At 36.6% G+C, this 27735-nt stretch overlaps 1 protein-coding gene across 7 annotated transcripts in view; it reads left to right on the top strand.

Moving 5' to 3' along the window:
• The window catches only part of KANSL1 (KAT8 regulatory NSL complex subunit 1), a 189201-nt gene that overhangs the window by 103644 nt on the left and 57822 nt on the right, over nt 1–27735 (top strand). For 5 of the 7 annotated variants that reach the window (XM_073235719.1, XM_073235722.1, XM_073235718.1 and 2 more), the window contains 2 exons: nt 16179–16320; nt 25471–25572. In XM_073235719.1, the coding sequence (XP_073091820.1) occupies nt 16179–16320; nt 25471–25572 (244 nt within the window). The remainder of the gene's footprint in view (nt 1–16178; nt 16321–25470; nt 25573–27735) is intronic. The other 2 variants (XM_036997123.2, XM_073235721.1) reach the window with 1 other exon arrangement.

A 27735-nucleotide genomic window follows, 5' to 3' on the forward strand; every position in this document is an offset into this window, starting at 1 on the left:
GTCAGGAAATGCCAGGCCTTGGTTACCTTCTGTTGAATGGGATTCTTTTAGATGCTCTGTCACTATATTGTTCTAGTCCAGAAGTCCCACCGATTCACCTTCCTCTTTCCACCTTTCAGTTTTTCTTTGGTTGCCCCTTCTGTTATTTACAGGGTTTATAGTAGTGTTTTGCAGGGATGAGCTGGCAGAAAAAAGTCTACACCATCTTGTCTGGACCAGAAATTCTTTGGTTTACCTTTAGAACTGATTAATGAACCAACAAATTGGTTTTTTGATTTGACTTCATTTTCTTGAAGATGTGTCCTTTGTTCCTAAGCCTCAGTAGCTCTGAGTAGTGTTTTTATTTAAAAAAATTTGTTTTTATTTTGGTATCATTAATCTACAATTATGTGAAGGACATTATGTTTACTAGGCTCCCCCCTTCACCAAGTCCCCCCCACATACCCCTTCACAGTCACTGTCATCAGCATAGTAAGATGCTGTAAAATCACTACTTCTCTGTGTTGCAGAGCCTTCCCCGTGCACCCCCACCCCACTATACATGCTAATCATAATGCCCCCTTTCTTTTTCCCTGCCCTTATCCCTCCCTTCCAACCCATCCTTCCCAGTCTCTTTCCCTTTGGTAACTGTTAGTCCATTCTTAGGTTCGGTGATTCTGCTGCTGTTTTGTTCCTTCAGTTTTTGCTTTGTTCTTATACTCCACAGATGAGTGAAATCATGTGATACTTGTCTTTCTCCACCTGGCTTATTTCACTGAGCATAATACCCTCTAGCTCCATCCACGTTGTTGCCAATGGTAGGATCTGTTTTTTTCTTACAGCTGAGTAATATTCCATTGTGTATATGTACCACATCTTCTTTATCCATTCAGCTACTGATGGACATGTAGGTTGCTTCCATATCTTGGCTATTGTAAACAGTGCAGCGATAAACATAGGGGTGCATCTGTCTGTTTCAAACTGGAGTGCTGCATTCTTAGGGTAGATTCCTAAAAGTGGAATTCCTGGGTCAAATGGTATTTCTCTTTTGAGCACTTTGAGGAACCTCCATACTGCTTTCCACAATGGTTGAACTAATTTACATTCCCACCAGCAGTGTAGGAGGGTTCCCCTTTCTCCACATCCTCGCCAACATTTGTTGTTGTTTGTCTTTTGGATGGTTGCGATCCTTACTGGTGTGAGGTGATATCTCATTGTGGTTTTAATTTGCATTTCTCTGATGACAAGCGATGTGGAGCATCTTTTCATGTGTCCGTTGGCCATCTGAATTTCTTCTTTAGAGAACTGTCTGTTCAGCTCCTCTGCCCATTTTCTAATTGGATTATTTGCTTTTTGTTGGTTGAGGTGTGTGAGCTCTTTATATATTTTGGACGTCAAGCCTTTATCGGATCTGTCATTTATGAATATATTCTCCCATACTGTAGGGTACCTTTTTGTTCTATTGATGATGTCCTTTGCTGTACAGAAGCTTTTTAGCTTGATATAGTCCCACTTGTTCATTTTTGCTTTTGTTTCCCTTGCGCTGGGAGATGTGTTCAAGAAGAAGTCACTCATGTTTATGTCTAAGAGATTTTTCCCTTTGTTTTTTTCTAAGAGTTTTATGGTTTCATGACTTACATTCAGGTCTTTGATCCATTTTGAATTTACTTTTGTGTATGGGGTTAGACAGTTTCATTCTCTTTCATGTAGTTGTCCAGTTTTGCCAGCATCATCTGTTGAAGAGACTGTCATTTCCCCATTGTATGTCCATGGCTCCTTTATTGTATATTAATTGACCATATATGTTTGGGTTAATGTCTGGAGTCTCTATTCTATTCCACTGGTCTGTGGCTCTGTTCTTGTGCCAGTACCAAATTGTCTTGATTACTGTGGCTTTGTAGTAGAGCTTGAAGTTGGGGAGTGAGATCCCCCCCCCACTTTATTCTTCCTTCTCAGGATTGCTTTGGCTATCTGGGGTCTTTGGTGTTTCCATATGAATTTTTGAACTATTTGTTCCAGTTCATTGAAGAATGCTGTTGGTAATTTGATAGGGATTGCATCAAATCTGTATTGCTTTAGGCAGGATGGCCATTTTGACGATATTAATTTTCCTAGCCATGAGCAGGGGATGAGTTTCCATTTGTTAGTGCCCCTTTAATTTCTCTTAAGAGTGACTTGTAGTTTTCAGAGTATAAGTCTTTCACTTCTTTGGATAGGTTTATTCCTAGGTATTTTATTCTTTTTGATGCTATTATGAATGGAATTGTTTTCCTGATTTCTCTTTCTATTAGTTCATTGTTAGTGTATGGGAAAGCCACAGATTTCTGTGTGTTAATTTTGTATCCTGCAACTTTGCTGAATTCCGATATTAGTTCTAGTAATTTTGGAGCGGAGTCTTTAGGATTTTTTATGTACAATATCATGTTATCTGCAAATAGTGACAGTTTAACTTCTTCTTTACCAATCTGGATTCCTTGTATTTCTGTTTTGTCTAATTGCCTTGGCCAGGACCTCCAGTACTATGTTGAATAACAGTGGGGAGAGTGGGCATCCCATCTTATTCCCGATCTCAGAGGAAAAGCCTTCAGCTTCTCGCTGTTCAGTATGATGTTGGCTGTGGGTTTATCATATATGGCCTTTATTATGTAGAGGTACTTGCCCTCTATACCCATTTTGTTGAGAGTTTTTATCATGAATGGATGTTGAATTTTGTCAAATGCTTTTTCAGCATCTATGGAGATGATCATGTGTTTTTTGTCCTTCTTTTTGTTGATGTGGTGGATGATGATGATGGATTTTTGAATGTTGTACCATCCTTGCATCCCTGGGATGAATCCCACTTGGTCATGGTGTATGATCCTTTTGATGTATTTTTGAAATTCGGTTTGCTAATATTTTGTTGAGTATTTTTGCATCTATGTTCATCAGGGATATTGGTCTGTAGTTTTCTTTTTTGGTGGGGTCTTTGCCTGGTTTTGGTATTAGGGTGATGTTGGCTTCATAGAATGAGTTTGGGAGTATTCCCTCCTCTTCTATTTTTTGGAAAACTTTAAGGAGAGTGGGTATTATGTCTTCTCTGTATGTCTGATAAAATTCTGAGGTAAATCCATTGGAATTTTTTTGTTCTTGGGTAGTTTTTTGATTACTGCTTCAATTTCCTTGCTGGTAATTGATCTGTTTAGATTTTCTGTTTCTTTCTGGGTCAGTCTTGGAAGGTTGTATTTTTATAGGAAGTTGTTCATTTCTCCTAGGTTTTCCAGCTTATTAGCATATAGGTTTTCATAGTATTCTCTAATAATTCTTTGTATTTCTGTGGGGTCCGTCGTGATTTTTCCTTTCTCATTTCTGATTCTGTTGATGTGTGTTGATTCTCTTTTTCTCTTAATAAGTCTGGCTAGAGGCTTGTCTATTTTGTTTATTCTCTTAAAGAACCAGCTCTTGGTTTCATTGATTTTTTTCTATTTTATTCTTCTCAATTTTATTTCTTCTCTGATCTTTATTATGTCCCTCCTTCTGCTGACTTTAGGGCTCCTTTGTTCTTCTTTTTCCAATTTCGATAATTGTGACATTAGACTATTTATTTAGGATTGTTCTTCCTTCTTTAAGTATGCCTGGATTGCTATATACTTTCCTTTTAAGACTGCTTTCGCTGCGTCGCACAGTAGTTGGGGCTTTGTGTTGTTGTCATTTGTTTCCATATATTGCTGGATCTCCATTTTAATTTGGTTGTTGATCCATTTATTATTTAGGAGCATGTTGTTAAGCCTCCATGTGTTTGTGAGCCATTTTGCTTTCTTTGTACAATTTATTTCTAGTTTTATACTTTTGTGGTCTGAAAAGTTGGTTGGTAGGATTTCAATCTCTTGGCATTTACTGAGACTCTTTTTGTGGCCTAGTATGTGGTCTATTCTGGAGAATGTTCCATGTGCACTTGAGAAGAATGTGTATCTTGTTGCTTTTGGTTGTAGAGTTGGGAGGGATAAGGGCGGGGAAAAAGAAAGGGGGCATTACGATTAGCATGTATAGTGGGGTGGGGGGTGCATGGGGAGGGCTCTATTAGGTCCATCTGTTCTAGTGTGTTGTTCAGTGCCTGTGTGTCCTTACTTATTTTCTGCCCGGTGGATCTATCCTTTGGGGTGAGTGGTGTGTTGAAGTGTCCTAAAATGAATGCATTGTAGTCTATTTCCCTCTTTAGTTCTGTTAGTATTTGTTTCACAAATGCTGGTGCTCCTGTGTTGGGTGCATATATATTTATAATGGTTATATCCTCTTGTTGGACTGAGCCCTTTATCATTATGTAATGTCCTTCTTTATCTCTTGTTACTTTCTTTGTTTTGAAGTCTATTTTGTCTGGTACTGCAACCCCTGCTTTCTTTTCACTGTTGTTTGCTTGAAATATGTTTTTCCATCCCTTGACTTTTAGTCTGTGCCTGTCTTTGGGCTTGAGGTGAGTTTCTTGTAAGTAGCGTATAGATGGGTCTTGCTTTTTTATCCATTCTATTACTCTTGTGTCTTTTGATTGGTGCGTTCAGTCCATTTACATTTAGGGTGAGTATTGAAAGATATGTACTTATTGCCATTGCAGGCTTTAAGTTTGTGGTTACCAAAGGTTCAAGGTTATCTTCTTTAGTATCTTACTGTCTAACTTAACTCACTTATTGAGCTATTATAAACACTGTCTGATGATTCTTTATTTCTCTCCCTTCTTTTTCCTCCTCCTCCATTCTTCATATGTTGGGTGTTTTGTTCTGTGCTCTTTTTAGGAGTGTTCCCATCTAGAGCAGTCCCTCTTTAGATACCCTGTAAAGGTGGTTTATGAGAGGCAAATTCCCTCAACTTTTGCTTGTCTGGGAATTGTTTAATCCCTCCTTCATATTTAAGTGATAATCGTGCTGGATACAGTATCCTTGGTTTAAGGCCCTTCTGTTTCATTGCATTAAATATACCATGCCATTCTCTTCTGGCCTGTAAGGTTTCTGTTGAGAAGTCTGATGATAGCCTGATGGGTTTTCCTTTATAGGTAACCTTTTTTTTCTCTCTGGCTGCCTTTAATACTCTGTCCTTGTCTTTGATCTTTGCCATTTTAATTATTATGTGTCTTGGTGTTGCCCTCCTTGGGTCCCTTGTCATGGGAGTTCTGTGTGCCTCTGTGGTCTGAGAGGCCATTTCCTCCTCTAGTTTGGGGAAGTTTTCAGCAATTATTTCTTCAAAGACACTTTCTATCCCTTTTTCTCTCTCTTCTTCTGGTACTCCTATGATGAGAATATTGTTCCGTTTCTATTGGTCACACGGTTCTCTTAATATTCTTTCATTCCTGGAGATCCTTTTATCTCTCTCTGCATCAGCCTCTCTGCGTTCCTGTTCTCTGATTTCTAGTCCATTGATGGTCTCTTGCATCTCATCCATTCTGCTTTGAAGTCCTTCCAGAGATTGTTTAATTTCTGTATTCTCCCTCCTTAGTTCTTGCATATTTCTCTGCAAGTCCATCAGCATGGTTATGACTTTTGTTTTGAGTTCTTTTTCAGAAAGATTGGTTATATCTGTCTCCCCAGATTCCTTCTCAGGGGAGGATGTGGAAAATGTCTGAGTTAGTCTGGTGTCGATCAAATTTTTTTGCCTTTTCATGTTGATAGATGTAGTGGTATGCTGTTGACTCGTATGTCAGCTGGGAGAGCCAAGACCCTTTCAGCTTGCTCCTGGCCTTTCTTTACTGGGACAGCGGTGACCCCCTAGCGGCTTGTGTTGGGCAGTTGCGCGTAGACTGGGTCTCTGTTTCTTGTCTGGACGCTATGGAGGAAGCTCCCTTGCTGTGGGCATGGCCAGCCTCAGGCTGCTGCTCTGCCACGGTGGGGCTCCGGAGGGAGAATGGACAGGGTGCTGTTTATCACTGTGAGGGGTCTCATATCTGCTGCTCAGGGGGTTAAGGCACCTGGAGTTCCCCGGGGTTCTCAGCTGCTGGGCTAAGTGTCCCGGGACGCTTCTGTCCAGCTGTGGGGTCACTGTCCCTTTAAGACTTTCAAAAAGCAACCGCTTTTCTTTGTCCTAGGGGTGCCGGCTGCAGGGACCCACTCTCAGGTCTTACTGTCCTGTTTCCCTAGTTTCTAGCACCCCACGCACGCAGTGTGTGTCTGTGCTCTGGTGCGGATGGCTGGGGCTGGCTATTTAGCAGTCCTGGGCTCCCTCTCCCTCCCCGCTCTGACTCCTCTCCTCCTGCCAGGAGCTGGGGTGAGGGGCGCTTGGGTCCTGCCCGGCCGGGGCTTGTATCTTACCCCCATCGCCAGGTGCTGGGTTCTCACTGGTGTGGATGTAGTCTGGCTGTTGTCCTGTATCTTCTGGTCTCTCTTTTAGGGATAGTTGTATTTGTTGTATTTTCAAAAATATATATGTTTTTGAGAGGAGATTCCCACTGTCATACTCACGCCGCCATCTTGGCTTCCGCATCTGCCTGAGTTGTGTTTTTTTAAGTATGGTCTTACGCCCTTCTTGCATGAGAACTAAGAAGTTTCTTATTTGTGCAGGTCCCTGCGACTCGCTTTAACTCCACCATTTCTTGCATGCACTGAAATCAGAACATCACTCCTGAAGGTTGACTGAAGGTTGAGCATTGATAGGAACTTCTGTTCTTTCATCTTTAAATTAGCTGGCTCAGTGATAGTAGGTAGCCGAGGGGCAGGGCCAGGATTTGAAATCTCGTGTACACTGACTCCAAACAATACTTATTCCAGCAAGCTGTATTTTATTTTTAAGTCAAGGCGGAAGTGGCCTCTCTTTTGGAATTCTGTTATTTTACAGTTAATTTATTAGGCTAAATACAAGGATTTCTTTGACTGCTCTAGAGAGAGTCAGAAACAAGTTCTCACCATGAAATAAGTGCTGGTGTCCCTCCTCCTGCTTCCCTCCTTGTCAGTACGTTTGTACTTTTCTATTCCTTCATGCTCTTTTATGGAGTTGGGGAATGGTGAAGACAGGAGGATTGTTTTTCTTGTGGCCCTTCTCACAAAGCTAAGTGAGAAGGTGAGGTGTGAGAAGTTTCTTAGTCCCCTGCTGCTTAACATCAGGTACTTTAATTTGTAAGATGTTATTGTTTGTAGTCAGTCTCTTGCTTAGATGAGTGAGCTGGGTCAAACTCGCTAGACTTTAATTTACAGCTTTTGAGCAAATGGGATTATTTCACTGTTTAGGATTTTCAAAGGAGGAATTAGTATCATACAGAATTTGAATATTTTAACCTCTCTTTGATTTTTGAAAGGTTCTAAAATGGACTCCGTTCTAAAAAGATGGACCCTCTAGGCAGAAAAGTAGACAGAAACTGATTGGCTTGCTCTGGAGTGGCAATTCTCTGACTAACTGAACGCTTTTCAGTACTAGCTTTCCATTTTGCTTTATTTTTAAAACATAAGAGTCCTATTCTCAAAAAAGATGTAGTAATTAGTCCAGTGTTTTCTTTCAAATCTTCATGCTCTGATTTCATGTCCAGTTCTACAACCAGCCTGTAAGCCACTTCCAACCATCTTTGTCATCCTGTATTTTTCTCCATTAGAATACACTTCAGGGTATCCAAGGAATTCTGTCTTTCAGGTTCGTTTTTTTTTAACAGTTTGAAAATTAAGATTTCCTGAGAATTCTTATTTGTAAACTACATGTATGTGCAGATATCATTGGAAATTGGTTTACAGTTAAGACACAGTGTCCATAAGGAGGCATGGATAATCTAGTTAAAGACCAATCCTGTATGAAATGCACGAGACTTGGAAATACAGAATACATAAACAATAAAATACAGAATAAATACTTAAAACTATAGAATACATAAATAAAATGAGAGATCACACTAAGTTTGAAGAATACAAAGTAATGAATTGTGTGATGCAGTTCACTGAACTTCCCCTTCCCCTCCCCCCAAAGGAGGTGGCTTTTAGACATAAAAAATGCTTCTTGATATTTTCAGTTTGGAGACTTGCATAGGGGTATGACAAGCAGATTGGCCTGAGTACTGCTGACCAGCTGTATTAGGGAATCATTACATTTCTTTCTTTTATTGTGCTTGGCAGATTATATATATTATGTATATATTAACCATGTTTAATAAAGTCTGACAATAGACATTGAGAGGAGTTTGAAGTACCTTAAATAATTATTTAAGGTTAAGTGTCTTCATGGGTAAAAATTGAATTCACAAAAGTACAAATAATTTAATCAGCTGACTTAACAGATTAAACAAAGTAAAAGTTCAGAGGTGTCAGTTTAAAAAATTCAAAAGTTAAGGTTTTTGTGACAAGGATATACAATCAGCAAAATCCACAACATGGGAAATTGTAAAGGACAGATAGCTCTGTTTCCACAAATAAATTGCAAGAAGAGAGGAAATTTTACAAATTTGACCAGATGCAGTGTGTGTATCTTACTTGACTTGGATTTGGACAAACCAGGAAATTTGACCGATAACTGAATATTTGATATTAAGGAATTACTGGTTTTTTAAAAATATTATATATATACATATATGTGGTATTTTAAGTTAATTTACTTTTTCAAGAGACTCATAGGGAAATATATATACATGTAATAATCTGGTGATGGAGATTGGTTTCAAAGTTAATTCATGGGGTTGGTTATTAGATGTTGGAAATGAGGTAGGGTTGGCCAACAGTTGATAGTTGTTGAAGTTAGTTGATGGGCATGTGTTCATGATCTATCAGCTTGTATTTGAAATTACTTATTTTAAAAAAGGCTGAGATAAATGGAAACGTGGGCCAAGATCAGCACTGCTTTTATTGTTTCATAAAACTAACATGGATTACAGAGTTCTTACATGATCTGGCCCTGCCTCCCCATACCAGTGTTAACTCCAGTACATTCTTCCCCTTGTTGGATGTCTGAGCTCCAGCTTCATAACCTGTATCTGTGTAATTTCTTGTTGCTAAGGCATTCCACGATCCCCAGTATCTTCTACACCTTTCTATGGACCCTTTCTCTGCCCCTTCATTCCTGGCGAGTTTGCTTATTCGAATTCTAATTTTTCTTTGGAGTGCAGGTTAAATGTTTATAGCACAAAGTCTTCCAGGTCCTCCAATCTAAGTCTGATATAATAAAGATCTCTTATCTCACATCTTGTCTGATTATTTATTAACATTTGTCTTCCCTATTAAACTGTAAATTTATGAGTCACAGTTCTTATTTGTTGTTATTGTATCTCCAGCACCTGTTATAATGTCTGATAAATAAATAGGTGATTAAATATTTGTTAAATGGAGAAGGGAGGGGAGGAAGAGTTCCTAGTGAGCTAAAGGTTTGGCTTAAATAATCTACCAAAATACACAAATACTATTCAATTTCAGAGTAATCTGAATGTAAACAGTAAAACAAGGGGTAAGTGTTCAATCCTCAGAGTCTTTATCAGAATGAATTGGCAGTTTAGAATGGGCTCTGGTACATTTGTTCCCTATTATTATAGACCTCTCCAGAAAACTGATGTAACCTAGTGAGAGTGACAGATAGAAATGGTCTCTTACCCCATTTTCATCTAAGCTTTATTTTACAGTTAAAGCATGGAATATTTGACGCTAGACAATTTAGTTCCTTTTTACACTACATACTTCTATTCCTCATCTCTTTGAATTTGGGAAAGGGGGGTAATGTCATTGAAGTTATGGCTGAATGCAGTGTCTATTCTAATGAACTACTTAGGTTTTACTCTTTATAGAGTAGAACTTCACATTTAGATGACTATGAAGTCCGGTGCTCAAGAAACTCAGAATTCTGTTGCTAACCCAAAACATCTATTTCCTGAAGTTGTCTGCCTTTTAGAGATTTCTTTCCATCTATTTATTTCCCCTTTTCCCTTCCTCTTTTGTATCTTCTATGATATGGAGTTGAAAAGCAAGGTTATATTTATTTAGTAGTTCTTTCCTAACATATAATACTTTATAGTCAGGATTGCATCATTTTATGGGTGCTACATTCCTGTGAGGCAGATACTACTGTTATTCCCAGATGTCAGTTTTCACGTCTGGGATCATCAAAGGTAAATAAAAGTGAGCATTTGGTTTGAACCCATCTTCCTGCTCTTCCCCTTCATACTGCTTTTGAGCCTAGGTAGTGAATACTTGCATGTGCATTTTTATATGTGACCCTCAGCAATGTCAAGATTTTCTTTTCCTGTTCCATAGTGACCCTAACTCTTACCCTGGATACTATGAATCTAACAATTGTATGCTCTGGATGCTTGGGGATGATCTCAGTTTTACTTTATTGGTTTTATAAATCATATAAAAAAGTGGAGATACCAGAATTTAGGTGTCTCAGAGTTTCTTACACACTTGGAAGTAGCACGTAACTGTCAAATAATTTACCTACCAGGTTTTGGTTGAACATAGTTCTTTGTAACTTGTCATGGGCAGCCATTTTACTTTAAATTTGTTAATAGAACCTTTGTTTGAGTAAGAGGAAAGAAATGGAGATGACTGAAATCAGAATCGAAGATGGAATTATCACCATTTAGGTCTTTCCAGCATATTCATTGTTACTTTAGTGAGATTTTTAAAAAAAATTCCAGATCAGGGTAAAGTATAATCCACCAGCAGTGTTCTACTAGACTTAGAGATTTTCCATCTTGAAATTGAACTAGGTGACTTAATTAAAGGCAGTGCTAAGTCACGTGTTTGATGTGGTTCATGCCTAGCTCTAGTGTTATTTTTACGTAAGTCAGCTTTTGCTGTAGTTTATCTTTGAGAAAAAGAAAGATTCTACCACTGTTCTCTCTTGCTCTGCTATCGATGGCAGTGCTGTAGACATTTAATATAGGTTTTATCAAATACAGAGTTGATATTGGTAATCTCTTTTGTTGAACTCATTTTGTTATAAATTGACAGTAAGGGGTATGGAATTGCAAATCCCTGTTTTTCTCTGTGTTAGCAGAAATTGCATTCCTTAGTGCTTTTTTATGTTAACAAAATTAGCTGTAATGCTCTGAGTTGGGTGTTTCAGATCATTACCACTTACGGTGCAAGGAAAAGGTTTTATCAGTGACATCTTTGAGAATGTATACTTTTGAATAGAAGGAGCTTGGTCCCCACAATTAAGAGAGGATAAATCTCCTTACATAAGTCTGAGATTGATCTGTTTGCCTTCTTCTAATGAAACATCCATTAACATTACAATTCAAGATGATTTTAAATAATTAAAAGTCAATGCCTTTTCTGTTTTGTTTTGTTTTTTTTGCATTGTCCATCATGTAAGCTGAAGTCTAATGTTGCATTACTTCCCACCTTACAGTTTCAAAGTGTTTATAAATGTAAGTTTTTTGTTTTGTTGTTGTTGTTCACGTAGATACAATAAATACCCTTTATTCTTGGTATAAAACATCCCAGGTTCTGGGTATGTGGCAATGTTCTACTATCCCTGTAAAAAGACCTATTGAAGTGTACGTTCATATAGCTTTAAAAAATGTATTTATACAACATACATTATTTGATACAAATATGTACTGGTATATAGCTAACAACAAAAGTTTACTGTTCATGTGGTATTATAAAAGCAAATATTGGTACTGTGTCTTCCTGCATTTAGGCAACTAAAAAGCAGTTTATCGTGTATAATTTCAATGAATTTTTATACAGTACATGCAGACAAAGCAAATTTTCAAATACAACATTCATAAAAGCAAGGAGCAAAATATGAGTCAAAATGAATATCACTAGGCAAGTAGCATAGTACATGTAAACAAATATTTTGATACAAACTGGGATGAAATGTACATGGCAGAAAAAGACATTAGAAGACATTCTGGTGTCCCGCACAGACAGTTAAAGGAGTTATTTCACCACTTGTTAGCACAGAGTAGAATGTAGTAAGAAAAAGTTTAAAGGCTCATCAGTAGTGGAATCTACATCGTTTTCTTCATTGTTAATAACCGCTACATTAGAACCAACTCATCATTATTTATAAGTATCATCCTGCAACCTAATTCATGTGTCCTTTTTTGAAGTCTATAGGCGTGACCCTCATATTATGTTAAATCAGTGTCTCTTGGTTTTTGAGCTGTAAATTATCAGAGTAATAAACTTAGGTTTTGAATATTAAAGGGGAAATCCACCTCTACCTCTGGCAAACAATTTCTGTGACCTGTTGTTTTTATTAAGGGAAAAAAAGGTAAGATGTGAATTCTTACTCTTGTGGGAATGTTTTGTGGTGGTCTACTCTTGAGTTTGGTAACATTTTTAGCCGTGTTAACTGTACACTGTACACCTCACCCCTTAGCCAGCAGTTAAACTTTCTGCCCATATTTCTGGTATTTTGAAGACGACAGTTTTTGGACACTTGGGGTGGGTTTTCCAGTTTTTCATCAAATACAGTACAACATTGTGACAACTTTCTACTAAAAATAGCTTCTGGTTCTGCACTATAACAAATGTATTTGTAGAATGGAACTTTGTCATAAGTTGGGGATTAAAGTAACACCCCCTTACTAATGCTGTCTGTCATTCATTAGTTTATTGGCCAGTCTCCAAAAAATATTACCAGAAAGTCTGGTTTCATATTGATATTTAGAAGAGTACTTGTATAGAAGGTTTTCTCATTTTGACCTTAGGACAGTTGAAAAGGGCTTTTCCTTAATACTAAAAAAAAAAAAAGCATCCATCAGAGTTCCTATGAATGGAAATATTTTAAGTAATTTCCTTTTGTATTCTAAAACTTTGAAACAGATTTTCAAGTGTTTGGGTTTTTTTTTTCATCATTGTTTTTTTGACCTCAAACAAGAGAGAAAAAATTGTTTCTTTTACGATGTGTCTAAATTGAGAGATAACAGCTAGGTTTCATCTTTCTTGCCAATTTAGAGTTCTTAGTGTCCTGGAACACTGCTGTGAAATGGCTTATAAGCTAAGTTGTGGGGTCTCTGGGAGAGACTGCTAGGATTCTTTGTCCACCAAGGGTGACTAAGGAGGAAGTTCTGTAAACTTGACAAGAAATCTTTGCTTTGCTTTGGTTTCCGGTATATTGGGCTTTTATTTTGGCCTCGCCACTGTCAGTTGTTAAAACAAATTTGTCTGAATAAACTGTGATTAAATGGATGTTGTGTTAATTTTATTAATCAGTTTTTGGCCCCACATTGCTGTCTACAGTGTTTGACTCCCTTAGAAAACAATTTGTTTCCTTATAGAGCTAGGATTTGGAAAGAAACAAAGGAGCCCTGTGGTTCCTTACACATGAGTGACAGGAAGAAATAGGTTTGAGGGGAGTTTGTTTAGGAAAAGTCGTATGTGACTTACATTAGGAATAGTAGCTAAGGAAGTTATTGGAATAGCCCAAGGGTGACAGATTGGGACGTGGTAATTTGGTAGCCTCAGAAATGAGATGAACCTGTAAAAAAACCAAGAGATTTTACAGTAAATGGTGAACATTGAAGAGTAATCAAAGTTGGTATTAGGATATAAGGATTAAACTAGCTTTGTCTCTTAGAAAACGAGGGAAGTTTTTTAGTTTAGGAATGATCCAGAGGTTATACTTGACCTCTTGAGGTTCTTTCCTGAATTTGGGCTAGAACTAGACCTGCAGCCAACAATGGACCAGATAATTGTACCTAAAAAAGAATGTATTTTTATATCTTGTACTGATTGAATCAAGGTTAAGGAACTGTAAGATGCTTCTTTTTAAAAGAGAAATAATTGGATAATACTTTATCACAGTGCTTGACTCGAGTGGTTAGTTCTGGACCATAAAATACCATTGTCACCTTTGGTCTTTTAATTATTATGGTATGATTAAGTATCATCTGATTTCTAACCCTTCTGTGGTTAGATTTGTTCTCTTTTATTAATATATGTCACCTTATCAGTGGATTATGTTAAAGTTCACTTACAGCCATTTAAAGTTTTTAGTAGTGGTTATATATATCCTGAATGAAAGCGGGACTAAGTGAAGTCAAACATACTCTAGAGAGAGCTGAAATCCCACTTCCCCATTCCTCTTCCCAGAGGTAATGAGGATCCTGGCCTGAATTTGTTGTATATCAATTCCATGCATGCTTTTATACATTTACTATTTATTAATAACAATTCTTATCATTGTATGTTTATTCTTTTTTAGTTTTCATATAATTTTTCTGTTCCACAGTATTGAGATTTAGTCATTGCTGATACATAGAGAAACTGATGAATATACTGTGTGTATATCTGTCATAGTATTTTAGTTTAATTTTAGTTTCTACATGGTTTTTCCATTCAGCATTATCTTCTGAGGTATAGTCATATTGATACAGATTGTTACAGTTTAATTTGTTTATTGCTATAGAAAATCCATTAAAGGAATAAATTACAATTTATCTACTCCCCTATGTTAGTAAATTAGACTGTACCTAATTTGTAGCTATTACAAACTCTTGCAGTGAACCTGTTTCCTCACGCAGATGTGTAGGTCATCTCAGAAACAGAGTTTCATGATGGTTGGGTATGCACATTTTCTACCTAGCCAAGTATCTCCAAATTATTTTAAGAGTAGTGGTGCAAGTTTTTAATTGTTACCAGCAGTTACATGAATTGCTCTTTTCCACATCTCACCAATAGTTGGTTTTTCTAACCTGGATTTGAAATGATGGCTTAATATTTGACCTAATACTAACATTTTAACCCAAATCTAACAGGTGTGACAGATTTTTATGTATTTATTGGCTATTTGGATTTCTCTTACGTGAATTTTCTATTCGTCTTTTATTAGATTATCTTTTTTTTTTTTTCCTATTTGTTGGTGTTGGGTTATATATTCCAGTATTTGATCATAAGTTTTGTGTGTTACAGATATCTTATACCAACAGGTGGCTTGCCTTTGACTTTATTAAATCTTTTGTTGTATGTTGAAAATCAGCTAATTTTTTAAAAAATCTGACTTAAATCCTTCCCTGCTCTGAAGTTCCAAAGATAGAATTCCTTAAGTTTGGCTTTTCAGATTTAGGAATTCCAAAATTTCCTTTGTTAAAGCTCTTTAGTGTATAATACTAGCACTTGTTGGTGTTGTGAATTATGCTTTTTTAGAAAATGAGGATTTTCTGCTTGTTGGCATATTAAATTATATGGCATATTAAATTATGGTATTATTTCATGAAGAAGGAAACCAGTAAGTTTACTTTTCCATGTAAAGAATTGATCATATCCAGTACAGCACGGAGAAGACAAGTAGTGACTATAGCATCTTACTGTGCTATAGCCAGTGACTGAAATGGGGTGGTGGGGGGACTTGATAATATGGGTGAATGTTGAAACCACAGTGTTGCTCATGTGAAACCTTCATAAGATTGTATATCAGTGATAGCTTAATTTTAAAAAATGGGCATATCAATACCATTTATTGAATAGTTCATTCTTTCCCCCGCTGATATGAATGCCATCTCTTTTGTAATTCCAGTTCTGAGTTTTGGGGCTCTATATTCTGTCTCCATTGGTCTGTTTTTCTAGACTGTCTCTGTTATTGTAGCTTTTCAGTAGGTTTGTAGTGTGAGTTTCCACCTTTCTTTAGAATTTCTCTACTGTTGATACATTTTCCATGTGATTTTTCAGATCTGTTTGTCAGCTCCCACTAAAAATCCTGTAGGGGATTTGATTGGAACTTCAGTTTATAGATATATATGGAATTTGCCATCTTAATAGTATCTCACTATTTGTGTAGGTCTTTTATATTTTCAGTTTTTATTATTTCCTCTGTAAAACTCTTTAGTGTATAATACTAGCACTTGGTGTTGTGAATGATACTTTTTTTAAAAATGAATATTTTCTGCTTGTTGGCATATACAAACTGTTAGTTTTTGTATGTTGATCTTTTCTTGGCAACTTTGGTGAATTCTTGATTAGCTTTAATAATTCATGGTGCATTTGGATAAACTTTATTCTTTATATATGTCTTACTTTAAAGTAAAAATATTTATCTCTTGAGAAATTAAAGCAGTTTCAAAGAAATTATGTGCCACAGGATGATGATACTAAAGGCAGTTTTCATCTAGTTAATTCAGGAAGTATCTGTATGTGAAGATTTTTATCCACACGTTTCTCATGACATTCATATGTACATACGTACATACGTATAAAGTCTTGGGGGGTTTTGGCACAAGAGTTAGTCTATATAAGGGCCTTCAGAGGTTAAACCCTCCCCACTCCCATTTGGTATAAATGTTACTGATACTCTTAGATTTCACTCAGTTTATTTCCTTTTAGGAGGCGCAGGTCAGAATGGAGATGGGCTGCAGATCGAGCAGCTATTGTCAGCCGCTGGAACTGGCTTCAGGCTCATGTTTCTGACTTGGAATATCGAATTCGGCAGCAAACAGATATTTACAAACAGATACGTGCTAATAAGGTAAGGAATAAACGTCTGGTCTTTTTCAGCCCGTCTAAAAACTACCATTATCCTTTTTCTCCCATCCCTCAATAGCTCTTAACTGTGTCAAAAGAATTAATATGATCTGATACAGTGGTTTAATTTGCTTAAGAGCCTGATGTTGCTTAGTGTAGTGCAGACAACACAGCTAGAATATAATGTTAAATTGAACATGTGTTTAGAACAGAACAATTTATGTATCTGGGCTAATGGGAAACAAGAAAAAGAAACTCATTTTTTATATTTGTGAAAAAGTGGTAATAATTCACCTTGCTTTTTTACATAAATACATTTCTATCTTACTGCTAAGCTCCCCTTGCTTTCTTGAGGAAAAATAGGGTTTTTTCTGAAAGATTGTTTAGGCAGAATTAGAAACTGGTGATCAGAATTTTTATTTTCCTGTGCCCTCCTACATAGAAGACTGCAGAAGATGGGTTCTTACCATACAGCTTTGATCTTTGACAATTACACCATGTATAGTTTTTCTTCTTAAAAATCAGCTTAGAAAGTATTCTGCTGAGTTTGGGTTTGACTGAGGGATAAATGTGCATGGAAGAGAAATCCATTCAGCAAATAGTTGAGTGCTTACCATGTACCAAGCACTGTTCTCCATAACGGGGTCATAGCGGTAAATTAAAAAGCCTGCTTTCATGAAGCTTAACATTCTTGCAATGTATTTTTTGTATTAGCTTGATGCAGTTGAGTCCCATGACTAGACACATGGGTCTAGTTGAAGAGCCTACTGCTCTTAAATATAGGTCATGCTTTTTTGTGCTACCCTAATACTGGTCAAAGTCTTAAGAGAAATACTGTACTGTGAACTGTATGCATTAAATTAAATAGTAGGCCAAAAGTTAAATGATGACTAACTTGACAAGATGAACAAAATTATGAAAGTTTCAAGTAAAAGTTCTGCAGCCTCTTGTAGATATCATTTAATTTTTTATTCCAAAAATTCCACTCAAGTGTTCTAGCTTCTTTCCACAATGGGTTTATGTCTAATTCTCCAAAAGTTTAGTAGAATGTATTAGAGAGGGCAAAGTCCAGAGGGCTTAACTTTAAGTAATTTGATCCCTTAGGATAGGGGACAAATTAAATCCTAACTAACTTTAAAAATTAGCTAGAGCAAATGAAGAATTAAAACTAAAAGTACTTATCAAGTGTAGTGAATATTTTGATTTCCTTAGCTCTTCTTCACAAAGGAAATTGAAATTTGTAGATAATGAGCTGGAATGGTATGGTAATAAGAGTAGTTAAGAGGTGACTAGATATGCCTATCCTAAGGAGAAAAACAGTCTTGGCTCTGTCGGAGACACCTTCAGTATTTGTCACTAGGTTTTTATATAGCCAGTAATTAGTTAAGTGGGAATTTCCATATTTGAGAATTAGAGTTTCATAGTAACAACTGAAATCTGGTACTATGGTAGGCATAGTTGTTGCTTTATCTTATATACATTCATAAATATGAGTGTTACATGTGTATATATATTAATTTCCCATTATAAAGCTGCTATATTTCATAGACTCAAATATGCTATTGTTGTAAGATGAATCATTTTTATGTACCTATATACCACACCACTAAGAAATAATTTAAATTAAACTGAGATATACTATTAATTACAAGATGCACCCTGATTCGATAAGATGTTGAGATGTGAAAAGCATGTCTTAGATTTGATGAAATACTGTGCATCAGTTCTTATGAATCTTGGAAAATGCAGAGAAATACAAAAAAGGAGGGGGGAAAATTTACCATGGGATAGCTGTACTTTCTCAGCTTTGCTATGAACTTAACTGCTCTTTAAAACAAACAGCCTTAAAATTAAAACTCAAGAAAACAAAACCTGAACTCAAAGTTACCCACTATGAACATCTTGGCATATTTTCTTCCACTCATTTTTTTCTGTGCATCTAAATAATTTGTTTAAACCTAGTTGTTACATACAGACCTTGAACATTTTCCTATTTTTTGGGAAAACATTTTTATTGGCTACATTCTGTTACCTTTCCTGGTTGACCATTTTAATTATGTTCTTCATTAGAATTATGAAGCATGCCATAGTAAACAGCTGCCTAAGTCACAGCATGGATACTTTTATATTCTTGATGCATACTTGAGGGAAGTATTCTGTCAGTATGCTCAGTTTACATTCTCACAAGCTGTGTGTAAGAAGATACTCTTAATTCATTTTTGGTTCTTATTCCTCAGCAGTAATGACAGAGCAGTATCAGGAAACTTTCAGAAATCTAAAGTATTTCTAAATATCTGGAAAGTAGTTATTCTGAAGTTTTGTGTATGTATTTGATTACCTAAGAGTTTGTCATTCAGAACACAATGTGTTGAAACACCAGACTTGGACTTGGTAATCTTTGATTCTAGTCCTGGCTTCGCTACTGCATAGCTATATAACTTTGGAGGAAAAGTCACTGACCCTTTCTGAGCCTCAGTTTTGTGGTCTGTAAAATAAAGCATTCTCTATTATAATACGTTTTCTTTGTTTACAGTCTGAATACACAATGTCTATTAAAAAATTCTGACAAAGTAAAAAGTAGAATTACAGTCTCAATAAGTAATATGTCAAGAAAACCCACAGCTTTATTAAAAACTTACATTTATACAATGTCTTTTTAAAACAAATGTATTTGTTTCCTGGGGCTGCCATAACAAAACACAAATTGGGTGGTAAACTTAAAACAGCCAAACTTTATTTTCTCACAGTTCTGGAAACTAGAAATCTGAAATTAAAGTGTAGGCAGGGACATGTTCCCTCTGAAGATTCTAGGGAAGAATCCTTCCTTGGTTGTTGCTGGCAGTTCTCTGTGTTCCTCAGTTTATAGCTGCATCCCTCCAGTTTCTGCCCCCACCTTCACATGGCCATTTTCTCTGTCAGTGTGTCTGTGTCCAAATTTCCCTCTTACAAGGACACCAGTCCTATTGGGATCTAGGACCCATACTAAAGAGCTCATCTTAACTTGATTACATCTGCAAGACTGTTTCATAGGTTCTGGGTGACACATATTTTGGGGGAGACAGTATATAGCCTGTATAACAAATAAGCAATGGAATTTCCCCAAAATATATATTAACATTCATTTGTTCTTCATGTTTCAGTATAATAATAGTCTTTAAGCATTTACTCTGTGCCCTGCACTATGTAAGCATTTTGTTGTTAGAAATTTTAATGTAAACAACTGGAAGGTCAAAGTGGTCAAGTAATTTGTTCATGGTTATACAATCAAGTGAATGAAGAGCTGAGATTTGAGTATTTGTTGCTCAAGTTAGCAGTTGCTTTTAGCACTTGGTTATTTTTTTAGTTGCTGAAAAGGGAGGTTTTTAACTCACTGTGTTTTAGTAAAGTGGGTTGGTGTTCTATTTCTCATCCTGCTCCAAGATTTGCGAGAGTTGCCTGGGTTGTACAGGTATTTTCATGAGATGATTCTAGGTTTGATGGTCAGCTGTAGAGTTACAGTACTTTGTCCTTGAATGGGGAAGGTAAGGCTTTTCTTTCTTGTTTTTAAGGATTCACTTCCTGGCACATTAACCTTGACTTTCTTAAAGTGATGTATTCCAAAAAAGAAAATGTTTGGGAACTGCTAGGTAATTACCAATACTGTTCTATCAGAAGTTAGTTATTAACTTCCAGGCCAGGTTGTATAGAGTCTCTTTTTGGGAATAAGTCATGTCACTCTTTAGAGAAAGGATATGGTTTCTAGGAGCTCCTCTGTACTCTTCTCCATACTTCTGTATTTTGACCTTTATATTTGAGTAACTTATTTTTTTAAAAATGCTCTCATGCCTTAGAACGAGGAAGGAAAACAATGTATGTACATTGAGTTTGTACAGGTACATTCATGCATGTTGTTTAATGCACAGAATAAATCTTACGGCTCAGAGGCTTTTAAGTGGTAGAGATAAATTTGAGCTCAGGCTATTTATCTTACTCTAGAGCATTTTCTATGTAACACACTGCTTTTGTAGACTTTGCATCATTTTGCTTGAACATAAATGTAAATTTCACACCTGTTAAAACTGATGGGGGACAAGACAGGACCAGGTGGGTTCCATTGCTAAAGGAGACTTCTTTGTTTTAACATAGTCTTCAACATTCATGTCTAGCATGACATATTATATCGTTTTTTAATCCCTTGTGACTGATCTGTGAAATTACACCGCAATTGCTAAACTAAAGATGGAAATATCGGGAATGAGAGGTAGAAGAGCATTGATGATTCTGATTAGAAAAGGAACTGAATGGGAATAGCAGAAGCCTAGAACACTTTTGTCTTCAAAATTGGTGTAAAGCAGTTGAAGTTCCCATATAAATAGAGGTATAAGGCATTGTGGACAACTATCTCTCATCCATGTAACCCAGGATGGTTCTTTTGGAACTGGTCTATAGTGAGGTCACTGACTTAACCTTAAGATGGGTGGGGAAGATAACTTAATCAGAATGAAATAGAGTAAGTGAAGTTGCATCTTAATTTTGTATCACAAATTCAGAGGTGGTGTTTTTGTTTATCTTGTATTTTGACTCCTTATATTATCTGAAATTGGTAAAGGGGGAACAGTCTAAGTATGCAGCTTAGTTTTTCCTTTTGCTTGTTTGCTTTTGCCCTGTTTTGCAATCAGGTTTAGCACAATTTCTTCTGTCATTTATTTGACCTTTTTCAGTTCTGGTTCATCTTATTTCTTTTCTTTTTTTGACTCATGTAGGACAGCTTTGTTTTTCCACAAAGGAATAATTTATTTGGCTATATGATGCAGGCAGTATAACCTATCCCAGTTCCTTTGGTTGTTATGTAGGAGTCCTGTATGCCTGAGCAGCCAAGGCATGATCCTGGTTCTGACTTTTGGGAAGTGGTGGTGAAGGTTGGGGAGACTCTCCCAGCCATTTTTACTTTGGCCTATGCCAGTCACTGTCTATTTTAGAGGGCAACAGCCCAGAGGTTATTGCCATCCAGGATTGATGCCACAACCATGCAGCATGGACCCAGTGTAAACCCAGAGTGCCAGGAAAACCCAGTTTGAGGTTGCTACAACAGGTGTGGAGTGAAACTTTATGGTTTTCATTGCTGTTAATAACCTTCCTTTTCATGGCTATTAAGTATTTTTAGGGTATTTTAAGTCGTCATATAGACCCCCTCTGTAAAGCCTTACTTCCACTTCACTTAGTCTCTTCCTCTTTTCTGCTCTCATGTCATCTTCCCTAAACTTCTGCACTGTCATTGTAATACTTTGCCTACCTGTCTTTCCAGAGTAGTCAAAGATAAACTGTGAGTGGAATGTATTTCATTTCTTATTCTGAGGGTTTCACACCACCCAGCACATGGTAGACACTCAATAAATGTCACCTGAATGAACAAATTTTGGTTTTTTGAATGCTTTTTACTTGCTCATCCTCTTTTTAGTTGTGTTCATCTTTTTTGTTATGAGATGCAGTATAAAGAACCTGATGGTTGGTTTTGTGTTTTATAGTGAACTTAAAGATTGTGGGGAAGGGGGGTGGAAGGACAATGTATAGATGAATATTTGCTGTGTCATTATAGCACTTGTATATATTTGCAAAAATAGATTTGATTAAAACTAACGTGCAGTTGAAAGACCTCTGAACAGATTAATGGGAGCTCTATTCTTGTTGCAGAGGCTGGAAACGTTGGCTGGGTTTCTGACTCACTTCTCTCACCTCTCAAGAAGTATATTTACATAGCTTATTGATACTTTCTTCAAATATATATATCCAGAATCCAACCACTTTGGTCCAAGCAACTGTTCTGTTTTTCTATATGCCCCCTGCTAGTTTTCAAGGCAGCACAATAAGCTAGATTGATTTTAAAACATAAGGCAGATCATTTCCTCCTCCTGCTTGAAACTTTTCAAAGACTTGCCATCTGAGAATAAAAACCAAATACTCATAATGAATTACAGTAAGGCTCTGCAAGATTCCCCTTCCCCCTTACCTCTTCTGACTTCAGTTCCTACCATGAACTCCATTCATTCATTTTACTCCAGCCATGCCAAATTCCTTTCAGTTCTTAAAATCTTCAAGCTGGCTTGAACCTTGTAACTTTGGCATTAGCTCTTAACTCCAGATATCCCTAAGTTTGTTCTTCTGTTTCTTTTCTGTATTTGCTAAAATACCACCTTCTTAGTGCAGTTTATCATGACTGCCTAATAGGAAATAATACCCATTCCCACCTCTTAATCCTCTTACTGTCCCTTTCTCCATAGCATGTATCACCTTCTAATGTACTGCATAAAATTTACTTCCTCATATTGTTATTGCCTGCTTTTGGCACAGTATTAGAATATTAAGCACTTTGAGGGGATGGGTGAGGTGGGGCAGAGCAGAGAATTTAGGGGGTGTGGGTAAAGGATACATCTCCTCCTTTCTATATCCCTAGCACCTAAAAAGCCTTGATGAGTGAATAAATAATGGTCTGACTTGAATGAACAAAAGCAAGAACGAAGAGTAGTTAGACTCAGCCTTCAGCCCTAGTTTTGCCATGGATTGGCCTATTGACATGACCTTTGACCTGCATCCTCTGGGTCTGTAAAATGAGGAATAAATGGACCCTATCAGGTCTTACAAAAATTTCTTAGAAGGGTTCTTCATTGTCTCTGTGAGCTGTATTTTTTACAAATTACCCAGTAGCTTAAGGAAAAATACTTTCCTTTAGAAAATATAGGCTGTTGCACCTTGACTTACCTTCTCACCTAAAAAAATTGAGAGAGTAACTCTATACCTAACAGTTGGATTTATTTAGTTTCCTGGCTATAATTAATATAAACAATATTTTCCTGTTCAAGGGAAAAAAATTAACATTAAACTCAAAAAATAATTGTCATGCATTTCCTTCCTTGGCGTATGACTGTGCTAGAAAATATGGGGGATTCAAATATATTTGTATTTGTCAAGTCTTCAAGGAGCTTACCATTAGTTAACATTTTAAATACCAAACTGAGGCAACAATAAATGAAATAAATAAATCAGCCTAAGGTTCTGCTCTGGAAATGAGATTTAAATACACAGAATGTAATACACAACCATGATGCTTTAGGAAGTCTGACAATGTGGATAAAGTAAGTAGGGCCTCAGCTGTTAACCAGGAACATTTTCCTGGAAGGAGATGGGACTTGGATTTGACAAGCTCTTTGAAAGGATGAGTAAGATTTTGGATAGGTAAATGTAGTGAAAGGGCAGAATCAATATGAACAAAGACATAAGAATAGGTAGTGTAGTAACCTTTATAGATTTCTAATAACCCACTCTTACAGCAGTGACAACTTGATATACATTCATACATCTTCTAGGAGATAAAGAGACTGATGTAACTGTAATCAGAATTTAGAGAAAATTGTTGGAAATAGATAAAGTAGGGACAGATTGGGACTTCATATACTGAGGTGAGTTTGGGTTAGCTTTATTACAGGAAATGGGGAGGTGGTTGCTGCTCTTAAGTAGGGGAGATGTCAAATGCAATATTTTGAGAAGGGAATAGTGTGCAAGAGCTGCTATTTTTACTAATAGTTTTTACTTTGAAATAAAGTTTGTGAGGTCTATTTTATGCTTGTGATTGAGGCAAGAAAATGTTTTGCTACAGAAGTTATTTTAGCAGAGAAACCTCATTTTGAAAGCTAGGGCAAATATTTCTTGCTTAGTTAATGACCTTTTCCTCTTCTCTGAGGAGTGTCCACTTCAATTGCTACATAGTCTAGTCATAGTCTTACTCAGAATAGGTAAATATTGTTTGTTTTCCTTGCTGTCAGGGGGAAAACAAGTGTTCAGTTATCCTTTTTTTTTTTTTTTTTACTGAGGTATAATTCCTTTGTCTTAATGTCCCTCTCTTCCACCCTTTTCATCTCTTGCACCCCCTAGTTCATAGAGATTTTTGAGTTAGAAAGGACCCCAGGGATGGATCATCTGGTTCATTGGTTTACAAAAACCTATGTCATAACGGCATTGGAAGCTCAGATTGGTAACAGTCAAAATCTCTAGGCCCTGAAATCTGTAATTTAGGATGTTTGCTGAGGGATTCTGATGCTGAGTCAACACTGATCAAGTAGTATTTTTTAAAAGGTGTACAATATCCACCCCTTTCCCCCCGAGAGTCTGAGTAGATTTGATGTTGGACCTGGGCAGATATAGTTTGATAGAAGGTTCCCCAGGTGATTCTTAATACAAAATTTCCATTGAAAGCTTCTTATCAGTCACATCTCATTTTCTAGACTAAAAAACCAAAGGCACAAAGTCCTGGTCATTTGTATCCAGTTCTTCTGTTGTACAATGTCAGAACCTGAGTTTGGTCTCCTCTGCTTGCATTCATGGGGGAATTCGTTTGTGTGGTTTTTTGTTTGATTTTCTTAGTGACCTAACTTCTGCCTTTGCCAGGCTGGGTGCATTTTTACAATGGAGAGGATTTGCGGAGTCATTTTAGGTTTCTATTTACATTCTCTATTTCCTGGGTGGGATGAATGTAAAATCTGAATTTGAAATTGTCAAACAAGCAGGAGCCTAATCTGGAATGAAATTTATACTTAAGAGAAACGGGTACTTTTGGAACAATTTTTTGTTTTTCTGGTTTGTTTGTTTTTAAGTTCTCCATTTCTAGTATATTGTAGTGACTTCGTTTCACCCAGTAGTTCTGGTTGCTGAAGCTCATCATTTACAGTTGTAGCACATCCATTGCGGTAATCCTTAAGCCACATTTGTGATCAGCTTAACTAGAAAGACTACATTGCTGCTATTAATACAGTATATAGTCTAGTTGATAATATAGTATAAAATACTGTATTCTGGTAAAGTTTTCAGATCTGGAAGATGTTGAATAAAAGGTGCTAAATGGTAACAACTATCTGTAGGTCAGGGCATTCAAGTGGAAGAAAGGGCAAGCTTGGGTCTGAGGCTGAGGCTGTACTCATTGCCATTGCCATTGCTAGGCTTTGTGTTGAAAATAACTCTTGGGAAAGCAAAGCTATGGTGGTGTGTTTTATTTCAGAGCTATAGCATAAGGAAAAGGCCTCTGGTAAACCAGTCCCCGGCCTCTAAACCTTTTGATACTAACTCTTAAATTAAAATTGGAACTTACATTGCCACTCACTGAAGCTGTTTTCTCTCTGTCCTGCAGGGTTTGATAGTTCTTGGGGAGGTGCATTCCCCAGAGCATACAACAGACTTATTTCTTCCACTTAGTTCTGAGGTGAAGACAGATCGTGGGAATGAAAAATTGGTAAGTATAAAAGACAGTGAGTGAGAATTTAGGGTATAGTGTCAGCTTGTATTCTCTGTAGCGCAAGGATCCTTGTATTGGCTGAAGGAAGGACTGTATCCCCTTTGATCGCTTTGGACATTTAAGACCCGAATTTCTGAATGGGGCAGTGCACGGCCCCTTATGCAGTTTTGTAGCTCACTTTAGAATTTAAAAGCATATCCTAACTCTTAAGACAACAGCCAGAGCAAGTTGGTGCTGTGGAATATTACGGGGATCAGGAGACTGGCTTTGACACCTTTGAGAATTAAGGTAACCTTTCTGAACCACTTTAAAAATGAAAAGGTTAGAATAGAGGTTTAACTCAGATGTTGAAATATGAGTTCCCCTCTTTAACTCTGTAATACGGGTAAAGCTGTCTTTTTCCATAATCTTAAGTATCTTTTAGAGCCTAGTTCAGATCTCCCTCTTCCATAATTCTTCCCTTTCCTTTTTTCTCTTATTTCAAGAGCACTCTTTTGTTTCACTTTTTCACTTTCTGTAGAAGATCAGTAGCTTTTATGAATGAACATTTCTTGCTTTAAATCATTTGTTAGAAATTCCAAAGTCCTGTGACAATAGTTTGTTTAGGAGGCTAGTGGTTGTGCTTGCTCTGTAAATTGTGTTAAGCCAGCTAGTCTGCCTGCATCTGCAAATCAACAAAGCTTGCTGTTCTTTATTATTATCATTAGTAGGAACTCTCATGATATGGTGGTAACCAACTTCCCTAATGAGAGCTTAAAGCCAGCTGCTTATGCTAGGGATACATGTGAAGACATTAAGAGATTGATGGTTCTTAATTAGGAAAGTAGTTTTAAATTAATAGAATGCCAAATTTTGCTCCATTCATGTCCATAATATGAGTTCATAATATACTACCTATGGATTTTTTTTAAGTGATTAAACTGTTTTAGAGATTGCTCTAACTAGGATAAACTGTTACAAGTGACAAAAAAACCTTACCAGTTAGTTGGAAGGTCAGCTGGTGCTGGTGGTATGATACATACAAGAAACATGAGACTTGAAGCATAGGTGAATGAGACTGAATTTTATGAAAGACATTTGTATATTTGTGTACAATATTCCAAAATTTTTCAGTTAACCTATAGTCATGTTTTCTCTCACCTCAGCTCTTGTGAAGGATAGAGCATAACAGTCTCGCTGTGATTGATTCTTATTGTTATATTTATGCACATTTGCGTATGTGCTACATGCTTATGCACCGCTTAGGGACCTGTCCGTTTCCCTACCCATCATTCATTTGCATGTGTATGCCATATATTAGATTATAAGATTCTTGCAGGTCATTACCATCTTCCTCACTTCTCATTGTGTTGGCAACAGTAGTTTCTACATTGTACAGCGGAACGCTTTTTGGATTCACTAAAATAAATAATAATTATGAAAACAATTGAGTATGTATACACTGTCACTATATGTCTTCAAGGAGAGGTTAACCCACTCCCTTTCTTGTGAAATTAGATCTGCATGCTTTCTGAAAAATCTTCAGTGTCTTGCTTTCTGAAGGGAACAAAGGAGACAGAAGGCAGTACATTTGTATTGGGGGGGTAGGCGGCAAAGCATATATTTCTCAAAAAACATTAAGTGTTTTAAGGTACTTTATTTTTAAAGTGTCAAATATTTTTAAGGCTGTGTCTAATAAATACATCAGTTGTCAGGCAAAGTTTTTCATTGTAGGAGGGCACTATTCGATTTTGCCTTTTTGTTATCCAGCTGTTTTTTTTTTTCAAGTGATTTATATCTTGTCTTCTCCATTTTGCTTTAAAAAATCTTAGGTCACACTTGATAGGGGCAGTTGTGAATTTTCATACTCACATTTAACTACCCTATTCTCCATTTTTATTTATTAATTTCTTTTTCCAAAATGGAAATATTTATTGGCCTTTTTGTTATATCTGTCTTTGCTTTCCCCAGAATTGAAGACTTCTGGTTTAAAAATAATTATGTCAGAGGTGGTTTTTATTTTGTTGTATCTATTTTATATTTTCATTTCTAAAACTCACTGAGATTAACAACATAGAAAAACCAAAGAGAATTTTTTTTAATCGTCAAAATAATGGTTTTAAGAAGTTAGACATAATTTTCAAAGGAATATACAGTGATTTACTGATTAAGGTGGGAATC

Source organism: Manis javanica, chromosome 4 (assembly GCF_040802235.1).
Source record: "Manis javanica isolate MJ-LG chromosome 4, MJ_LKY, whole genome shotgun sequence".
Lineage (NCBI taxonomy): Eukaryota > Metazoa > Chordata > Mammalia > Pholidota > Manidae > Manis > Manis javanica.